Source organism: Tachypleus tridentatus, chromosome 1 (genome assembly GCF_004210375.1).
Source record: "Tachypleus tridentatus isolate NWPU-2018 chromosome 1, ASM421037v1, whole genome shotgun sequence".
In the NCBI taxonomy this organism is placed as follows: Eukaryota; Metazoa; Arthropoda; class Merostomata; order Xiphosura; family Limulidae; genus Tachypleus; species Tachypleus tridentatus.
In genome coordinates, this window is record NC_134825.1 from 19826715 (window position 1) to 19844004 (window position 17290).

The following is a 17290-nucleotide window of genomic DNA, read 5'->3' on the forward strand; positions in this document are numbered from 1 at the left end:
ATTGGTAAAAAAAATATCGCCAGTTCCACATTTTTGGTTTATTCAGAACTAACATCAAAATTACAGGAAATGTACAATGGATTCTAGATTGTTTTGTTTTTGAATTTCGCACAAAGCTACTCGAGGGCTATCTGCGCTAGCCGTCCCTAATTTAGCAGTGTAAGACTAGAAGGAAGGCAGCTAGTCATCACCACCCACCGCCAACTCTTGGGCTACTCTTTTACCAATGAATAGTGGGATTGACCGTAACTTTATAACGCCCCCACGGCTGAAAGGGCGAGCACGTTTGGCGCGACCGAGATGCAAACCTGCGACCCTCAGATTACGAATTGCACGCCTTAACACGCTTGGCCATGCCGGGCCACGATTCCGGATAGAAATAGAAAGAAACCTAAAACCACCTGATAAGATTCTCACGAATCATTTTCGATCGCTTTAAGAATTAAGAAAGTTTTCGAGAGTGTATGGCACAACAAGTTAAAATGTTCAAAATAAAACTACCGTCAGAAATTATTCGCTGGCCTTCTAACATTTTAGACAACAGAAAAGCTAAAATTAATGTCTCGGGTACCTTCTCAGATTATTTTACCCCAGAGGCAGGTGTCCTCCAAGTAGGGGATGGATAGTCGTATACTATTCATCATGTATGTGAGTGAACCGCCTCTGTCAGATCCAAATTTCTATTTCTGTTTCCAGTTTTCCGAGGATGTAGTTACAGGTAAGAACTCTAATATTCCAACCATGCTAGCGACGAATTTACAACCGCAATCAATTCAAATAGAAAAACAGTTGTAACAAATGGATAATTGAAGTAACTGCTCCCAAAACACAAATCATATTAACCATAAAATCAACCAAGACAAGCAGTCTCCAAACATTTTAGACAACAATGGAACTAAGCCTAACGTACGATTCATGTCTCAATTAAATCAACCATATAAATATAGTTATAAATGAAACATGACAAATATACGACGGCTGACTGAAAAAAAAAACAACATAGGTGCAACAAATGAAAACATACCCAAAACCCATAAAACCTACATACGTTCAATGGTAGTGTATGCCTTACCAGGATGGTTCAATGCAATCAAATCACAAATAAACAAACCATAGAGAATCCAAAATTCAATAATCATTAAAGTATACATTACATATACGCAACCTTCCTATACAATTGTCCCTCGCTGGTACAGCGGTAAGTCTACGGATTTACAACGCTAAAATCAGGGGGTCGATTCCCCTCAGTGGACTCGGCAGATAGCCCGATGTGGCTTTGCTATAAGAAGACACACATACAAATATCTTCATTTTGTGAAACGAACTTTAAAGCAGGTCAATTGACCACTTCCAGAAATAAAAATGCCTCACTAAGAACACACATTTATCACACATGATGAATATAAACCTAAGTGCCCTTCACCACTAACTCTAGTTGGTTCGTTATGGAACCTATGGCCACATACTTCTTGGCAAACCGGTAACCTTTTATTTTAAAGCTTCTGTTATTTGAAAATAAGATTCATGCTGTATATTTTTTCTGTCGTATCAAGGGAGCTGTTTGTACGGATAAGATTCAATGTTTATAACGAACCAGAGGAAGCGAAATATTTATCAGAAATTAACAAAAAAATCTATGTTTGTACAACCATAGACGTGGCCTAAACAAGGCCACTCGGATGTTCGATAACCAACGAACAATTGTGGTGGGCTTGCGGTGACTGCATAATGTTAAAACGGATTTTCCGGAACGACCATTATAAGAAAATTAATGTTGTATTCATCAACTACAGTCAAGAATCAAAGCAACAGTCTAGGACATAAGTAAAGATCAAAGTGCACTTGATGCTCTCCGGTCAGATGACCAAACAATACTCAGATAATTCGTTTTGCGCGTCGTAACCTTTAGTTACTAATGGAAACAAACTAGAATGGTGAATTTTATTTACAATTTTTGACCTGTAGAATTTTTTTGTGGCGTGGGATTTATTCAAACTAAACTACTTACAATATCGCCCCCCCCCAGTGGTTCAGCGGTATGTCTGTGGACTTATAATGCTAAAAACCGGGTTTCGATACCCGTGGTGGGCAGAGCACAGATAGCACATTGTGTAGCTTTGTGCTTAATTCAAAAACAGCAACATTTACAATATTTACCATTACACTGGGATCCACACCAACCCAACTGACGATAACGATAAGACGTGCATACTTTAAATGATCTCACTGTTTTCTTACAAGTTCAACATATTCAATCTCCATTTTTATCTCTCTATACCAGTAAATTATTTATAATTCCCAGTATACTGATAGAACTAACATTTAATGTTATACAGCATGATATTCTTCACTTATTCTTGAATCGATTCACCATAGTAATTTCTGGATTCTAAATTGTTTGCTCCAGAAATTTTTCAAAGCAGTACTAAAATGCAGAACACTCTAAACCTTTTTCTTATATTGAATGGAATATTAAACCTTATATTTCTTGTAACTAATATTACAGTACACCTAAACATATTTGTACTTTAGGCATTATTAAATACTGAACACCCAAAAGCCAAGTTTTATAAGCTTAATATAGCATTAGCACTGTAAAATAGAGAAAGCTTCAAAACTTGTAGTTTAAAAAACAAATATTTTTGGTTGGTCTGAATTTCGCGCAAAGTTACACGAGGGCTATCTGCGCTAGCCGTCCCTAATTTAGTAGTGTAAGAGAAGAGGGAAGGCAGCTAGTCATCACCACCAATCGCCAACCGTTGGGCTACTCTTTTACCATCGAATAGTGGGATTGATTGTAACATTATAACGCCCCCATGGCTGAAAGGGCGACCCTCAGATTGCGAGTCGAGTGCCTTAACCACCTGTCGATGCCGGACAATATTTTTTGATAATTTAAAAGGTTTAAGGGAATTGTGTGAATTATTGTGTGAAAGATAATATTCACAAAAAGTGGAATTTGAGTTATAAAAGTATATTATGTTTGTTCGATAGGTTTGTTCAACACGTAAATAAGTTATTTTGCTATGCCTTAATTTAATTTTAAGTTAATAAGCAACTGTTTTAGATTTTCCTCACATACGTTCATTAGTATTATATTACTATGACAGAACCACTTCTCCACCAATCAGGCACGGAAACAAACACAAAATATATATTTTTAGCCACTCAGTACGACTATTTCTCCGTTATTTGTTAACAACAACTCATTCAGCCGAAATTCGTAGTATTATGTGAAACCATAAGAAATATGGTAATATCATGTGTATAAAACTATAAGAAATACAGGGTGTCGCAAAAAATACCTACACACTTTAAATGATTATAAATACAACGTTTATTAAGATATATCTTGGTTTTATAATCCAAGTTTAAGAAGACAAGTGTAGAACCTTTTGAGTTATCGCAGGTCTTCAAACTGATGACCGTTCTGATCCAGGCACTGCTGATAACGCGGACAGATGGAATTGTAAACTTCACGAATCATTTCATTTGGTATTTGGATTCATTCTCTTTCAGTTGCTGCTCTCAGTTCATTGATCGTTGAAAGGTTTTGTGCTATAAATCTTATCTCTGATGTATCATCATAAAAAAAAGTCCAGATGCGTGAGGTCTGATAAATGTGGGCCCCCCGCTAGTACACCGGTATGTCTCCGGATTTACAACGCTACAATCAGGGTTTCGATTCCCCTCGGTGGGCTGAGCAGATAGCCCGATGTGGCTTTGCTATAAGAAAAACACACAAACACACTTTTGGCCCGGCATGGCCAAGCGCATTAAGGCGTGCGACTCGTAATCTGAGAGTCGCGTCAAACATGCTCGCCCTCCCAGCCGTGGGGGCGTTATAATGTTACGGTCAATCCCACTATTCGTTAGTAAAAGAGTAGCCCAAGAGTTGGCGGTGGGTGGTGATGACTAGCTGCCTTCCCTCTAGTCTTATACTGCTAAATTAGGGACGGCTAGCACAGATAGCCCTCGACTAGCTTTGTGCGAAATTCAAAAACAAACAAACAAACAAGATAAATGTAGGGGAAACTCAGTGCCACCTCTTCGCCCAATCGATCTGTTCGGCAAATTTTCGTCAAGATAGGTCCTCACATAACGATGGTAGTGGGGAGGTGCTTCATCTTGCTGGTAATAAAACCCCTCATCTTTAACTCCTTCTCAACGCGTGGCACGAGGGATTCTTGCAGCCAGTTCAGATAAACGAGATCAGCGCTGATAAAGCACACCACACTGCAACCCCTAATAAGTTTATGTGGTGTTCAAACGTAACATGCGGGTTCTGAGGTGCCCAGTAGGTGTAATTGTGGCGATTAACTGAGCCATTTAACTTAAATGTGGCTTCATCGCTCCAGACAATCTTGTTTGGAAACTGTGCATCCTCTGCAGATTTTGCCAGGTACCAGCCACCAACTTCAACTATCTGGTCAGGATCATCTTCAATGAGAGCGTTGACTTATACCGAAATAAAACTTTTCCAATGAACGTGCTTCAACATGCGATGGAGGCTCGATTTTGGGATTCCTGTCTCACAGGCTGCTTGCCGAACAGATTTGCTTGAAGATCGGTGGGTACTTTTCAACAGCTCTGCTTCTCATGTAAGACTGTTGGACCAAGAATAGTGGGATTGACCGTACATTATAACGCCCCCACGGCTGAAAGGGCGAGTATGTTTGGTGTGACAGGGATTACGAGTCGAGTTCCTTAACCACCTGGCCATGCCGAGCCCAGTATCATATGTATAAAATAATAATAAAGCTCTATTTTGTGTATAAAAACATTTTATTCATCCTTGTGTCATTGGGAGTAACAATTAACAGTATAACGTTGTTCGTTCATGTTCACAGTAATACACAAGTAGTTTGACCTTAAAGTCTTCTGCAATAAAAGTGTTGTCACGTGTGATTATTAAAATACTGAAGAAAAAAAAAGACGTATTCCTTCTGATGTTTCTTCCCTGTATTTTTTAAGTTTAAGTTTACAACTTTGCCTTTTAGGCTGACTTGTAATCTATGTAGTGGTTAGGATTTTAGGCGGTGAATTAATGATTAAGATCACCAGATGGGGCTAGTGCAACAATATGACTTTTCTATTATAGTTCAAAGTGAAAGGATTTGAAGAGTGAACAGAAACAAAAATTTCTGAGCGCCCCTAAGTGTCTGTCAAACCCGAAGTGGCTTGTTGTATTTTAAAATTATATTACCTTCCAAGGATATATAGAGATATGTATTTGAATACATACTTCTATTAGCTAATAAATAGCAAAAATAAGCGTGGCTTGGTGGCCAAAGGTCAAAAGGTCAACTAATTGGGTAGTGAAATGATTTCTGCCAATTAACGATTGTTGTTTTACGAAAACCCAAGCGTGTTCGAACAATGTTGAACGTTCTGGAGCATCGTGTGATTTTATGAAAGCCGACAGATATTAACAGAAGAATATTATTAGTCAGTTACAGTAAGTGTATTATATACCTTGGGAGCTGTAATTGAGATAAAGGACTATTAATTGGAAAAGTACAAAATTTGACCAGGAACGCTTATAGATTTCGATAATTACAAACTGTTTTAACTTCAGTGGACTACTCCGGACGTTAGAATTCCGACGAGAACATTTGATAATGTTGCTGGTGAAAACTTACGGGCGCTAAAAGCTTTACCAGCCGTTAAATGAAATGTATAGGTATTTTAACAAAGACTTAATTTGCTATTCGTGAACGTCGATAAAAGATTCAATTCCAGACCAGATATAAGATCCAATATTGTTTGCAAGTTTGTAAAACTGTTGTATATAAACCATTATTTGTAATAACCGTTATTGTACATTGTATCGTGCTTTGTATATTAAAAGTTATTTGTATTAAGAAATAAAATTGTGTGTGACATTACATTAACATTTAATTAACTGCTAAATTTAAATTTCTGGTTATTTGAAATATTAATACGCAACGTAAATAACGTAATAAATTCGGCTAGGTGGATAAGGCGCTCGACTCATAATCTGAGGGTCGCGGGTTTGAATTTCCATAACACCAAACATGGTCGCCTTTTCAGCCGTGGGGGCATTATAACATTACGATCAATCCCACTATTCGTTGGTAAAAGAGTAGCCCAAGAGTTGGCGGTGGGTGGTGATGACTAGCTGCCTTCCCTCTAGTCTTACACTGCTAAATTATGGACGGCTAGCACAGATAGCCCTCGAGTAGCTTTGCGCGAAATTAAAAAAAACAACAGAACATATTTTTATGGAGCTTGCAACGCATACATTCAAAACTCGGATCTCGGAAACTACCGCACCAGTCATAACTAAGTAATATTTTTATCGCTGAGAAATAAACGAAACAATTAAAATTTTAATACAAATGACATGTTTCAGATTTAACCGATAAAAATTACAAAAAAGGAGGAAGTTTCAATTATAAAACAATAAAAAAAACTTAAAAAATTGTTTTTCTTTACTGAAAATATCATGAGTGTTGTAACAGGAAAGCAAGACAGGTCTATTGATAACTGTGTATACAAAGAAATACTTTAATACAGTGTATTCTGTGATGTAATGTTGTGACAATGTTTCATTTTTAAACTCAAATTTTAATATCTTTTCTCACGAAAAGTGAACGTTACTGAATGTCAAGTATGACTACATTGTTGTACAACTATGAAACACTCCCAGAAAAGACCGCATGACCAGTAGCCTTTCCAGGTACTAGTGGCTACACCTGCCTGACTAGCAAGTATTTCTGCTGTTATTATAACAGATTATCCTGGTTAAGCTGCTGATAATTGTTACACGTATTGCAATATACCAATTGAGTTTGCCCTTCTGCGATAAATAAGCGTGAGTACTCACATTAAGTAGGCTAAAAAAAAAGACTGTTCCCACCACTTTCTCCCTAAGTGTTTATAGCTGTCATTATAAAAGGTCAGACAGAAATTATCGTGCTAATGTTTTATTTCTTGGCTTGTTTTTATTTTAGGGATTTTGGAACACTCGAGAAGGAACTGCGTGCAGAATGGTGTTGCTATTACACATTCGTGTACGAACGACACCAAGCAGGGCTGGAGCTCCAAACGCTGCACGTGTGACTCTGATTTTTGTAACACAGCAGCTGAAGGTCAGCTGTCAACAACGTATTATTCAGTGGTCAGTATAATTGTATTGGAATTTCTCAAAAGATATTAATTTTCCAGAGCCTTTCACTACGGCAAACTAGTATGGAAAAAAGTTAAATAGCCCTTGAATGTCAAGTGTTGGCGTTTTGTACTCGATCAAGATCTAATGTTTACTAGTGCCCTCTTCTGGTTGTCGTTCATTTCATTTCAAATTATGTGTTGTTTTTTTTACAAAATATTGAATAAGAGCCTTTTACCAGTCAATATTTTAAATACTCTTTCTTATTTCAATTCAAAGTACATTGAAATAAACGACTGGATAAATCAGAAAATAAAACTCAGATGGGGCTATCTGTCTTTACAATTGATCCTTCATTACGTTTATTGTGAAGGTTGCTTAATTATTCAGGTACGATATTTGTGTCTAATATTGTTATTCAAACAAACGGAAGTATCCTTAGCAGGAAATTTGGCACGTTTTCCTTACTTGATAAAGCAGCTATAGATGAAATTATAAACACTTTTAAAATAGATTATAAAAAGGTGAAATTTCCCATTAACACCATAAGGCTTGAATATTATAACTCTCCGAAATTAACTAGTATTGTTAAAGAATGAACTCTCTGAAAAATATTATTTCTGTTACGTTTGATTTTGATTTTCAAATTTAACCACGAGGTGTCGTAGATCATCTCTTAGAAGATTCCCTTACGTAAAGTATTGTTGCTGTAAATTAGTCTGATATTATGTTGCTTAATTTGTTTCTTAATACCGAAATATTGTCTTCTTATTGTCTTGGAATGCTATTTTGTTGTAAACATGACTTACTTTACGGGACAAAAGTAATTTATGTTTTAATACCAAACGTTCCGGTAACACTAGAGTTGGGAATGATATTTCGAGCAACAACAAAATAAAGAAGGTTATGATAAGAAACGTACTGAGACTACAATAATAATCATAAAAATATCATAACGAAAGTTTTGATTTTAACCTGTTGACTGCCAAGTATTTCAGCTGCTACGGCAACTTTGAACCAAGTTCAAAATACAACTCTAATGCTTCTTCATTTTGTAACCTTTTTCGTGACGCCATTTTGGATCGAAAGTGAAACAATATGTAAGTAGGTCAAATGTACGTATGGTGCTGACATCTAGTGTTGAAGTTAGGTATTATTGAGAAAGAATTAACTAGTCCGTGGCACTGTGTTACTGATCGGCTTGGACAAGTTATCTCGTCTACTGCACTGAACAGGTTAAAGGATCAACACTTTGGAAACCCCTTAATGTTACAGGCAGGATGTGTCTGAAGAAAACGGAACGTTTACCTCTCTTGTAACATTGTTTGGAGCAGCTCATCTGATGTTTGAGAAATTGTCATAATATTTCTGGTAGTTAATATCTTAAGTTTGTATGCAATAGTTTCAAGAATATATTCAAAGTAAATCTTTTCGACAGATATATATCATTAGTCACTTTTTTATATATATTTTGACTCAAAATAAGAAATAAAGATAAACAAAAGATAGATTTTTTAAAAGGACAAATGTGTTAGCTTGAAATTCGTTTTCTGTAGTTCAGAAAACATAAAACTATTAGTTATACTGTGTTACACCTTGATTGAACCTAAACAGTTTATACACAAACAAAGTTGTCTTTCAATTTGTGTAGCCTTATTCCAAAGGTAAATTGTTTCAGGTAAGACACACGATGAGATAATTTGGATGAATTTGTATATGAGTACTACACATGTACACAGTATAGAAGAAAGAACAGTAAACATTTGTTGTTGTAAAAATCATATTTAGATACTGCCTTTACAAGCCTGTGAATGTTAGTTTTTGAGCCTTTATACAACTGTATTAGTTAAATGAATACGTGAATGTGGGCATCTTTAATGACCAAAATATAACTTTTCTTCCAAAATATATGTGTTATAGCTCCAATAGATTCCGAAATATGTTCCCAATAGTTACATTAATAACATTTGACCTCTGAATTTGCTGCACCGAAAATCAATGTATTTAAAATTATTTGTATTCAAGAAATTGAACAAAAACTCAGAGAGAGCCGCAGTTACTTTGATCCACCAGTGTAACATGATTTGATTATTAAAATGAATGTGGTCCATTACATTAGGCATTACAGTAATTATTCTATTAACTCGTTCGTGAGTTACTTTTCCTGAAAATCGTTTGTATTGAATGTTGGTTTTCTATTTTTCTTCTAAAGAAACGGGGCTATGAACAAATTAGATCTACTAAATACAATATAATATAATACTAAATACAATATAATATAATACTAAATACAATATATAATACTAAATACAATATAATATAATACTAAATACAATATAATATAATACTAAATACAATATAATATAATACTAAATACAATATAATAATACTAAATACAATATAATATAATACTAAATACAATATAATATAATACTAAATACAATATAATAATACTAAATACAATATAATATAATACTAAATACAATATAATATAATACTAAATACAATATAATAATACTAAATACAATATAATATAATACTAAATACAATATAATATAATACTAAATACAATATATATAATACTAAATACAATATAATATAATACTAAATACAATATAATAATACTAAATACAATATAATATAATACTAAATACAATATAATAATACTAAATACAATATATATAATACTAAATACAATATAATATAATACTAAATACAATATAATATAATACTAAATACAATATAATAATACTAAATACAATATAATATAATACTAAATACAATATAATATAATACTAAATACAATATAATAATACTAAATACAATATAATATAATACTAAATACAATATAATAATACTAAATACAATATAATATAATACTGAATACAATATAATAATACTAAATACAATATATAATATAATACTAAATACAATATAATATAATACTAAATACAATATAATAATACTAATACAATATAATATAATACTAAATACAATATAATAATACTAAATACAATATAATATAATACTATATAAATACAATATAATATAATACTAAATACAATATAATATAATACTAAATACAATATAATAACACTAATACAATATAATATAATACTAAATACAATATAATAATACTAATACAATATAATATAATACTAAATACAATATAATAATACTAAATACAATATAATATAATACTAAATACAATATAATAATACTAAATACAATATAATATAATACTGAATACAATATAATAATACTAAATACAATATAATATAATACTAAATACAATATAATATAATACTAAATACAATATAATAATACTAATACAATATAATATAATACTAAATACAATATAATAATACTAAATACAATATAATATAATACTAAATACAATATAATATAATACTAAATACAATATAATAACACTAATACAATATAATATAATACTAAATACAATATAATAATACTAATACAATATAATATAATACTAAATACAATATAATAATACTAAATACAATATAATACTACTAATATAATATAATATAATACTAAATACAATATAATAATACTAATACAATATAATATAATACCAAATACAATATAATAATACTAAATACAATATAATACTACTAATACAATATAATATAATACTAAATACAATATAATAATACTAATACAATATAATATAATACTAAATACAATATAATAATACTAATACAATATAATATAATACTAAATACAATATAATAATACTAAATACAATATAATAATACTAATACAATGTAATATAATACTAAATACAATATAATAATACTAATACAATATAATATAATACTAAATACAATATAATAATACTAATACAATATAATATAATACTAAATACCATATAATATAATACTAAATACAATATAATAATACTAATACATATAATATAATACTAAATACAATATAATAGGTGCTTTTTATTACTTTTAATTTACTAATGGAAGTGGTTTTTGTTAAATGAAACTGTATTTTTTTGTTAGTTCTATGCATTGTCGTTAAATGAACCTACGATGTCTCACCTCCATTATTATTGGATATTTCTCAATCGTCGTATTAAATAATTTAACTAAACTGTGGACTCAGTTCTTACTGCTTAAGAAAGAGAATCCAGTCTTCTAAAGTTTTAAGAATAGCTTTACACTAAGAGTTAAATATTTTATTTATGCTGGTTGGTATTTATAACATCTAAACTTCAAAGGTTATTTTGTGGGGAAGAAAAAACTGCATGAACCTGAGTTTGATCTTTCGATTTATTTATTTTTAAGTTTACTCATTCTGATAACTCAGCAAATAAATATTTACATTACTTACAAAACTTAATTTAAGAATTTTCGTTAATTATATCTTGTATGAGAAATTCCAGAGTTTATAAATGCGATCTGTCGTGAAAATTAACAAGTGAAAATGTATTTTTTGTTCTCGTTATATGTACTTGTATGATCACTTATAACTTTAGATTAACATACAGTATCTTGAAACCAAATCTCTTCTTCTTTATAATACTTCAAATATTTCGAACGTACATTGTGAACAATTTATCTTAAAATTTCATCATTTACACATTAAACGTGTTAGAATACTTAATACATACATTGTTATTGTAAAACTTAGTAATAAGACACAAATATTAATATTTTAATTTATATGTTAAATGAGATATTTCAATAAATTTGTGTGTGGCCTCAGAATCGTTTTATGATGAAATGAAATTTCCGATTTCGCAGCCAATCAAAACCCAACGGCTTTGATATTTCAACAGCTTGTTTCTTTTATTAATCTTAAAAACCATTGTAAAGAGAATTTCAGTTATAGGTCTAATATTCTCCAGATAATAGTAACCCAACAAATAATTCAAAACCGTGTTGTCTGGACAACAATACGTAAGTGAAAATTCTGGACTTGTAATGTCACCGTTTTTATCTTTTTTGATCAAAATAACATTATAATGAATACCAGATTACAAGTCGAGAAGATAATTCCTGAAATCTTTTAAGTATGATATATATTTCAAATTTATAACTTGAAATCTATAGACTAGTTTGTCTTTCTTTGTGTAACAAACACTTAATTTATAGAAGTTGGCTGTACTTTAATTATAAAAAAACTTAAATATTTTTACACTAGTTTTTTAGCACAACATACCCTCAACCTATAAGGTTTAGTCCTACTTTTAATTAAAATAAAACCTCGATATTCATAAATTATTTTCCCATAATAGCCTTCATTCTATAAATCGTGGCTGTATTTTTATGATAATCGCAATACTTACATACGCATTAGTGTTTCGTAAGCATAACAAACTTGCAATATTTATTTTGTAAAATGAGCTAATATAGTTCATACGTTTACAATATTGAGCTAATATAGTTCATACGTTTACAATATTGAGCTAATATAGTTCATACGTTTACAATATTGTTGATTGGATAGAAAAAAAAGGAAAAAACACGTATTTCTTACCTTGTATGTACAAGAAAACTATTTATATGTACAATAAGAAATCACTATTTTTCATTTGTGTTATATAATTGCTCTATTCGTATTTCCAAATGTTATTCCAGTATTAAACTATTCAAAGTTATTTTCTTTTATATTTTTTTAAAATTTTATTTTAGCTTAAAAAATTATATTTTGATGCAGACTTTATTTTTAACATAGAACATCAGAATCTTTTGTTTTGTTACTGGCATTTATTCTAAGTCGAACTTCTGTCTAAACCTTCTGGCGTCCTTTCTTCAATTGTTATGCTTCAAGTACTGGTATGTATTTAATATAACAGCCCTCCAAAATGTATAGACTTGTATATGCACATATTAACACAGTAGAATACCGAACATAGCTGTTTTCATTCGTCAATTTTCAGTACTCACAGACGTACTGCTATAAATGTAACAGAATATGGTCCCTGTTTTTAAGGGCAAGTGTTAAGACCATAAATAGATTGAGTCACCTAAAAATATTATACAATATTCTATTTTTATACTTTAGTAAATGTAGTATATGAAACTAGTACATAATGTTTATTTACAGCTTCAAGTTACCTAGGCGTGTGTTCAAATATATTTTGAACGTAATTACAAAGTTTAACAACATTCAGTAAATGTCTCTGTACTCTACAAGTTGAATTTATGGCTATAACATATTAAACGATTCATGAAGGCTGATCGTACGCTCTATGTGTGTATATGTATAAATAGCATTAAATCTGTGCTGACTTGGCCATTAGGGTTAAACATGCAATCGCCCAAAGGATATATTTATATAGTCTATATTTTTCAACTACATTTCTTAAATAATGCTATGAAAACATGATGTTAAAGTTTGTACTTTTAATGTGAATACAGTTATATATACATGAAGTTTTGCTGTTCTGTAGGAAATTTAACATTTTCATTGTCAAATATCTTTGCGACAACCATTGATTTGTGGAGTTCCTCATAAGGATACGCCATTTTTAAATATATCATTTTCTTTGACTTGTATTTTTGAACTTTTTTATCTTCTTTTTTGTTAACTTTGGTTGTTATTAACAAAAACAGTTTTTTTATAATTCATAGTTGTCACTTCAAGAAATAAAGAGCGTTGAAGAAGTATTATCATTGTGGGTAAAACATTTTACCATTAACTTTGGACATTGAAGAGATATTATTATTGTGCGTAATACATTTTACCATTAGTTTTGGTCATTGAAGAGATATTATTATTGTGCGTAATACATTTTATCATTAGTTTTGGACATTGAAGAGATATTATTATTGTGCGTAATACATTTTACCATTAGTTTTGGTCACTGAAGAGATATTATTATTGTGCGTAATACATTTTACCATTAGTTTTGGACATTGAAGAGATGATATTATTGTGCGTAATACATTTTATCATTAGTTTTGGACATTGAAGAGATATTATTATTGTGCGTAATACATTTTACCATTAGTTTTGGTCATTGAAGAGATATTATTATTGTGCGTAATACATTTTATCATTAGTTTTGGACATTGAAGAGATATTATTATTGTGCGTAATACATTTTACCATTAGTTTTGGTCACTGAAGAGATATTATTATTGTGCGTAATACATTTTACCATTAGTTTTGAACATTGAAGAGATATTATTATTGTGCGTAATACATTTTACCATTAGTTTTGGTCATTGAAGAGATATTATTATTGTGCGTAATACATTTTATCATTAGTTTTGGACATTGAAGAGATATTATTATTGTGCGTAATACATTTTACCATTAGTTTTGGTCACTGAAGAGATATTATTATTGTGCGTAATACATTTTACCATTAGTTTTGGACATTGAAGAGATGATATTATTGTGCGTAATACATTTTACCATTAGTTTTGAACACTGAAGAAATGTTTTTATTGTGAGTAATACACTTTATCATTAGTTTTGGTCATTGAAGAGATGTTATTATTGTGCGTAATACATTTTACTATTAGTTTTGAACATTGAAGAGGTGTTAGCATTATGTATAACTCTTTTTAACAGTAGCTTAAAACCATTTCATCCTTTTAGCTTTTTTAATAGGCGTTCAATAAAAAGGTGTTTTTATATTATCAAGCTATACATTACTATATTTAATGCCTTATAACATACACGTATAAAAAGAGATATACGTAGATTTTTGTTTCCATAAAGACCGCAGAAGTATTAAACCTTGTACCTTTTATGATATCCAGTTTTATAGAGCCTTAATAAGACGTGTAATTTTGACTCCACAAATGACTTATACCTTCATTATATATATATATATGTTGAATTTAATAATTATTATACACTTCAGCTGATAACCAAAAAATCGCTAATGAATGTACAAACAATTTTGTATGACAAAGTTAAAACATACTAACACTTCGTATTGGTTGTTTAAATTTTCAAATATTATTACATTTGCTTATAAAGTATTTTAACGCATTATTCTGACAATGCGAGAGAGATACATTGGATCTTTATTATGAGGAAGGCATGTTCTTAAGAACATAATTTCAGTATCTCCTTCCTCAGAATATGTTTCTTTACTAAAGAAAATATGGCAAGATTATTTATTGATGGAGTTTATAGTGTTGTATCACAAGTTTATCATACGTTGTTGATAATAATTTAAGTGTACTATCATGCGCTTTGGAGCTTTCTATTAGTATGCGTGCTTTAAATGCTATAGAATTTGTAAAACATGTATAGAAATTATAACTGGTGTTATTTACAAATTGTTATTATTATTATTATTATTATTATAAAGAAACTTAATGTTCAAATTATTATAAATATGTATTCAAAATGGAATTAAAATGTTTTAAATGTTTGTTTGTAGCTAAGCAAAAAACTACATGATGGACTATCTGTTTACTGCCCACTACTGCTATCGAAACCCGGTTTCTAGCGTTGGAAGTCCGCAGATATACCATTATACCACTGTTGGTGTGGGGTGCGGGGTGAGGATGTCTTAAATAAATAGGACCTGATTGGGCTTAGTTGTTAGCATGTCTAGCTGTAGATTCAAGGGTTCCCTGTTCGCGTCTCGTTACCACAACAACAATCGCTCATGACACTTTGGAGTCTTGATGCGTTAAAAAAGTGACGTTGAAAACTAACCAATAGCTTAGAGTTGCCTACGAGATGTTGTGGGCGTTGTTGACAAGATACTTTGCCTAAGAGATGTTGGTAGGCGTTGTTGACAAGATACTTTGCCTAAGAGATGTTGGTGGGCATTGTTGACAAGATACTTTGCCTAAGAGATGTTGGTGGGCGTTGTTGACAAGGTACTTTGCCTAAGAGATGTTGGTGGGCGTTGTTGACAAGGTACTTTTCCTCTTATTTATTAGTTCAAAGTAATAGATATCTAGCGTAGATAAGCCCTTGTTTATCTCTGCGCGAACATTCGAAATATTGAATTAGTTCATAAAAATATTTATTTCGACTAAAGATCATTTAGTATTTGTCGTAAGTGATATCCTTACAATGTTGTTGTTTTTTGGCTTTGAAGATGTGGTCTTTGGTTATGTCATTAGTTGAAATCCGTATCATATTTTAACACTGTTGTATACGAATTACATTCTCTGGTATTTCATTCTGTGTAGCGATGAACGTTTTCTATTTATATGTCATCCTCCTTTTGCTTTGCCTTTCATATGATATGTACCATTAGTGAAGAATTGCTACTGATTTCAATGTTGTTGTGTACTTACCTATAATTATATATCTTTTATGTGTGTAGTAAAAAGACGCTGTTGTCAAGTCGTGATATGTTTCCTTGAAGCTGAAATGTAATAAATTGATATGATTTTATGTTTCATTGGGTTCTCTGTCTCACTGTTTGTCTATAAATGTTTTTGCAGCCAAATATTTTACAGAGATGCCAACCATTACGATTTGAGCGTAATCATTACAATTTTGGTGTATACATTGCAACTATACGCTCATATAGACAAATATTACGACTTGTTGCAACTCCAAAATTATTATATATTACATAGACCTATACAATAAAGTGATAAATTGTTCCCCCAGGGCTTGAAAGGGGTGAAAAGAAAATTTCTAGTGAGATACAAATAAATTTTGATAATAAATAACAGAGATAGTCCAAATGGCTACTTGCGATAATCATGTTTGTGCTTGAAATAATAAAAAATATTTGTCTCTTCGACGTCTACCAATAGTTTGAGTGCGGTGCTTCTCCATACTGGGTACGTGGGAGAATCCATAGTTACGTCATCAGTGCTTGTCAGCCAATCAGCGCTCGCGTAGATGGGTATTTCTCGTTTTCTAAGCGGCACAGAAACACCAATGCGATCATTCATAATCACGATCTGTCTACAAACATTACGCTCAGTCATTAGAAATAGTTGGCATCTCTGTTTATGTTAAAGGAAACACATTTTTTCAACACTGCTACTTTATTTTCATTGTTTTAACCTCTGAATATTGAGTAAATATATATTCTTAAATTATAATTTAATATTATTATTTAATTAATGCTAACGTTATCTCTGTTAAGCAAGCTATAGCCCAAGACACTGATAAAATCAGTTTTCTATGACGATTTTTTTTAACTCTTTAACCAACTGGCTTTTCATTTTGAAAGAAAAAAAT

The 17290-nt window shown here is 31.1% G+C and overlaps 1 protein-coding gene across 3 annotated transcripts in view; it reads left to right on the forward strand.

Moving 5' to 3' along the window:
- The window catches only part of LOC143244171 (uncharacterized), a 47360-nt gene extending 30869 nt beyond the window's left edge, over positions 1-16491 (forward strand). For 2 of the 3 annotated variants that reach the window (XM_076488367.1, XM_076488376.1), the window contains exons 4-5: positions 6978-7144; positions 13741-16491. In XM_076488367.1, coding sequence (XP_076344482.1) covers positions 6978-7144; positions 13741-13821 — 248 coding nt within the window. In that variant the 3' untranslated portion in view covers positions 13822-16491. The remainder of the gene's footprint in view (positions 1-6977; positions 7145-13740) is intronic. The other variant, XM_076488387.1, reaches the window with a different exon arrangement.
- The last annotated feature ends 799 nt before the right edge of the window (positions 16492-17290 follow it).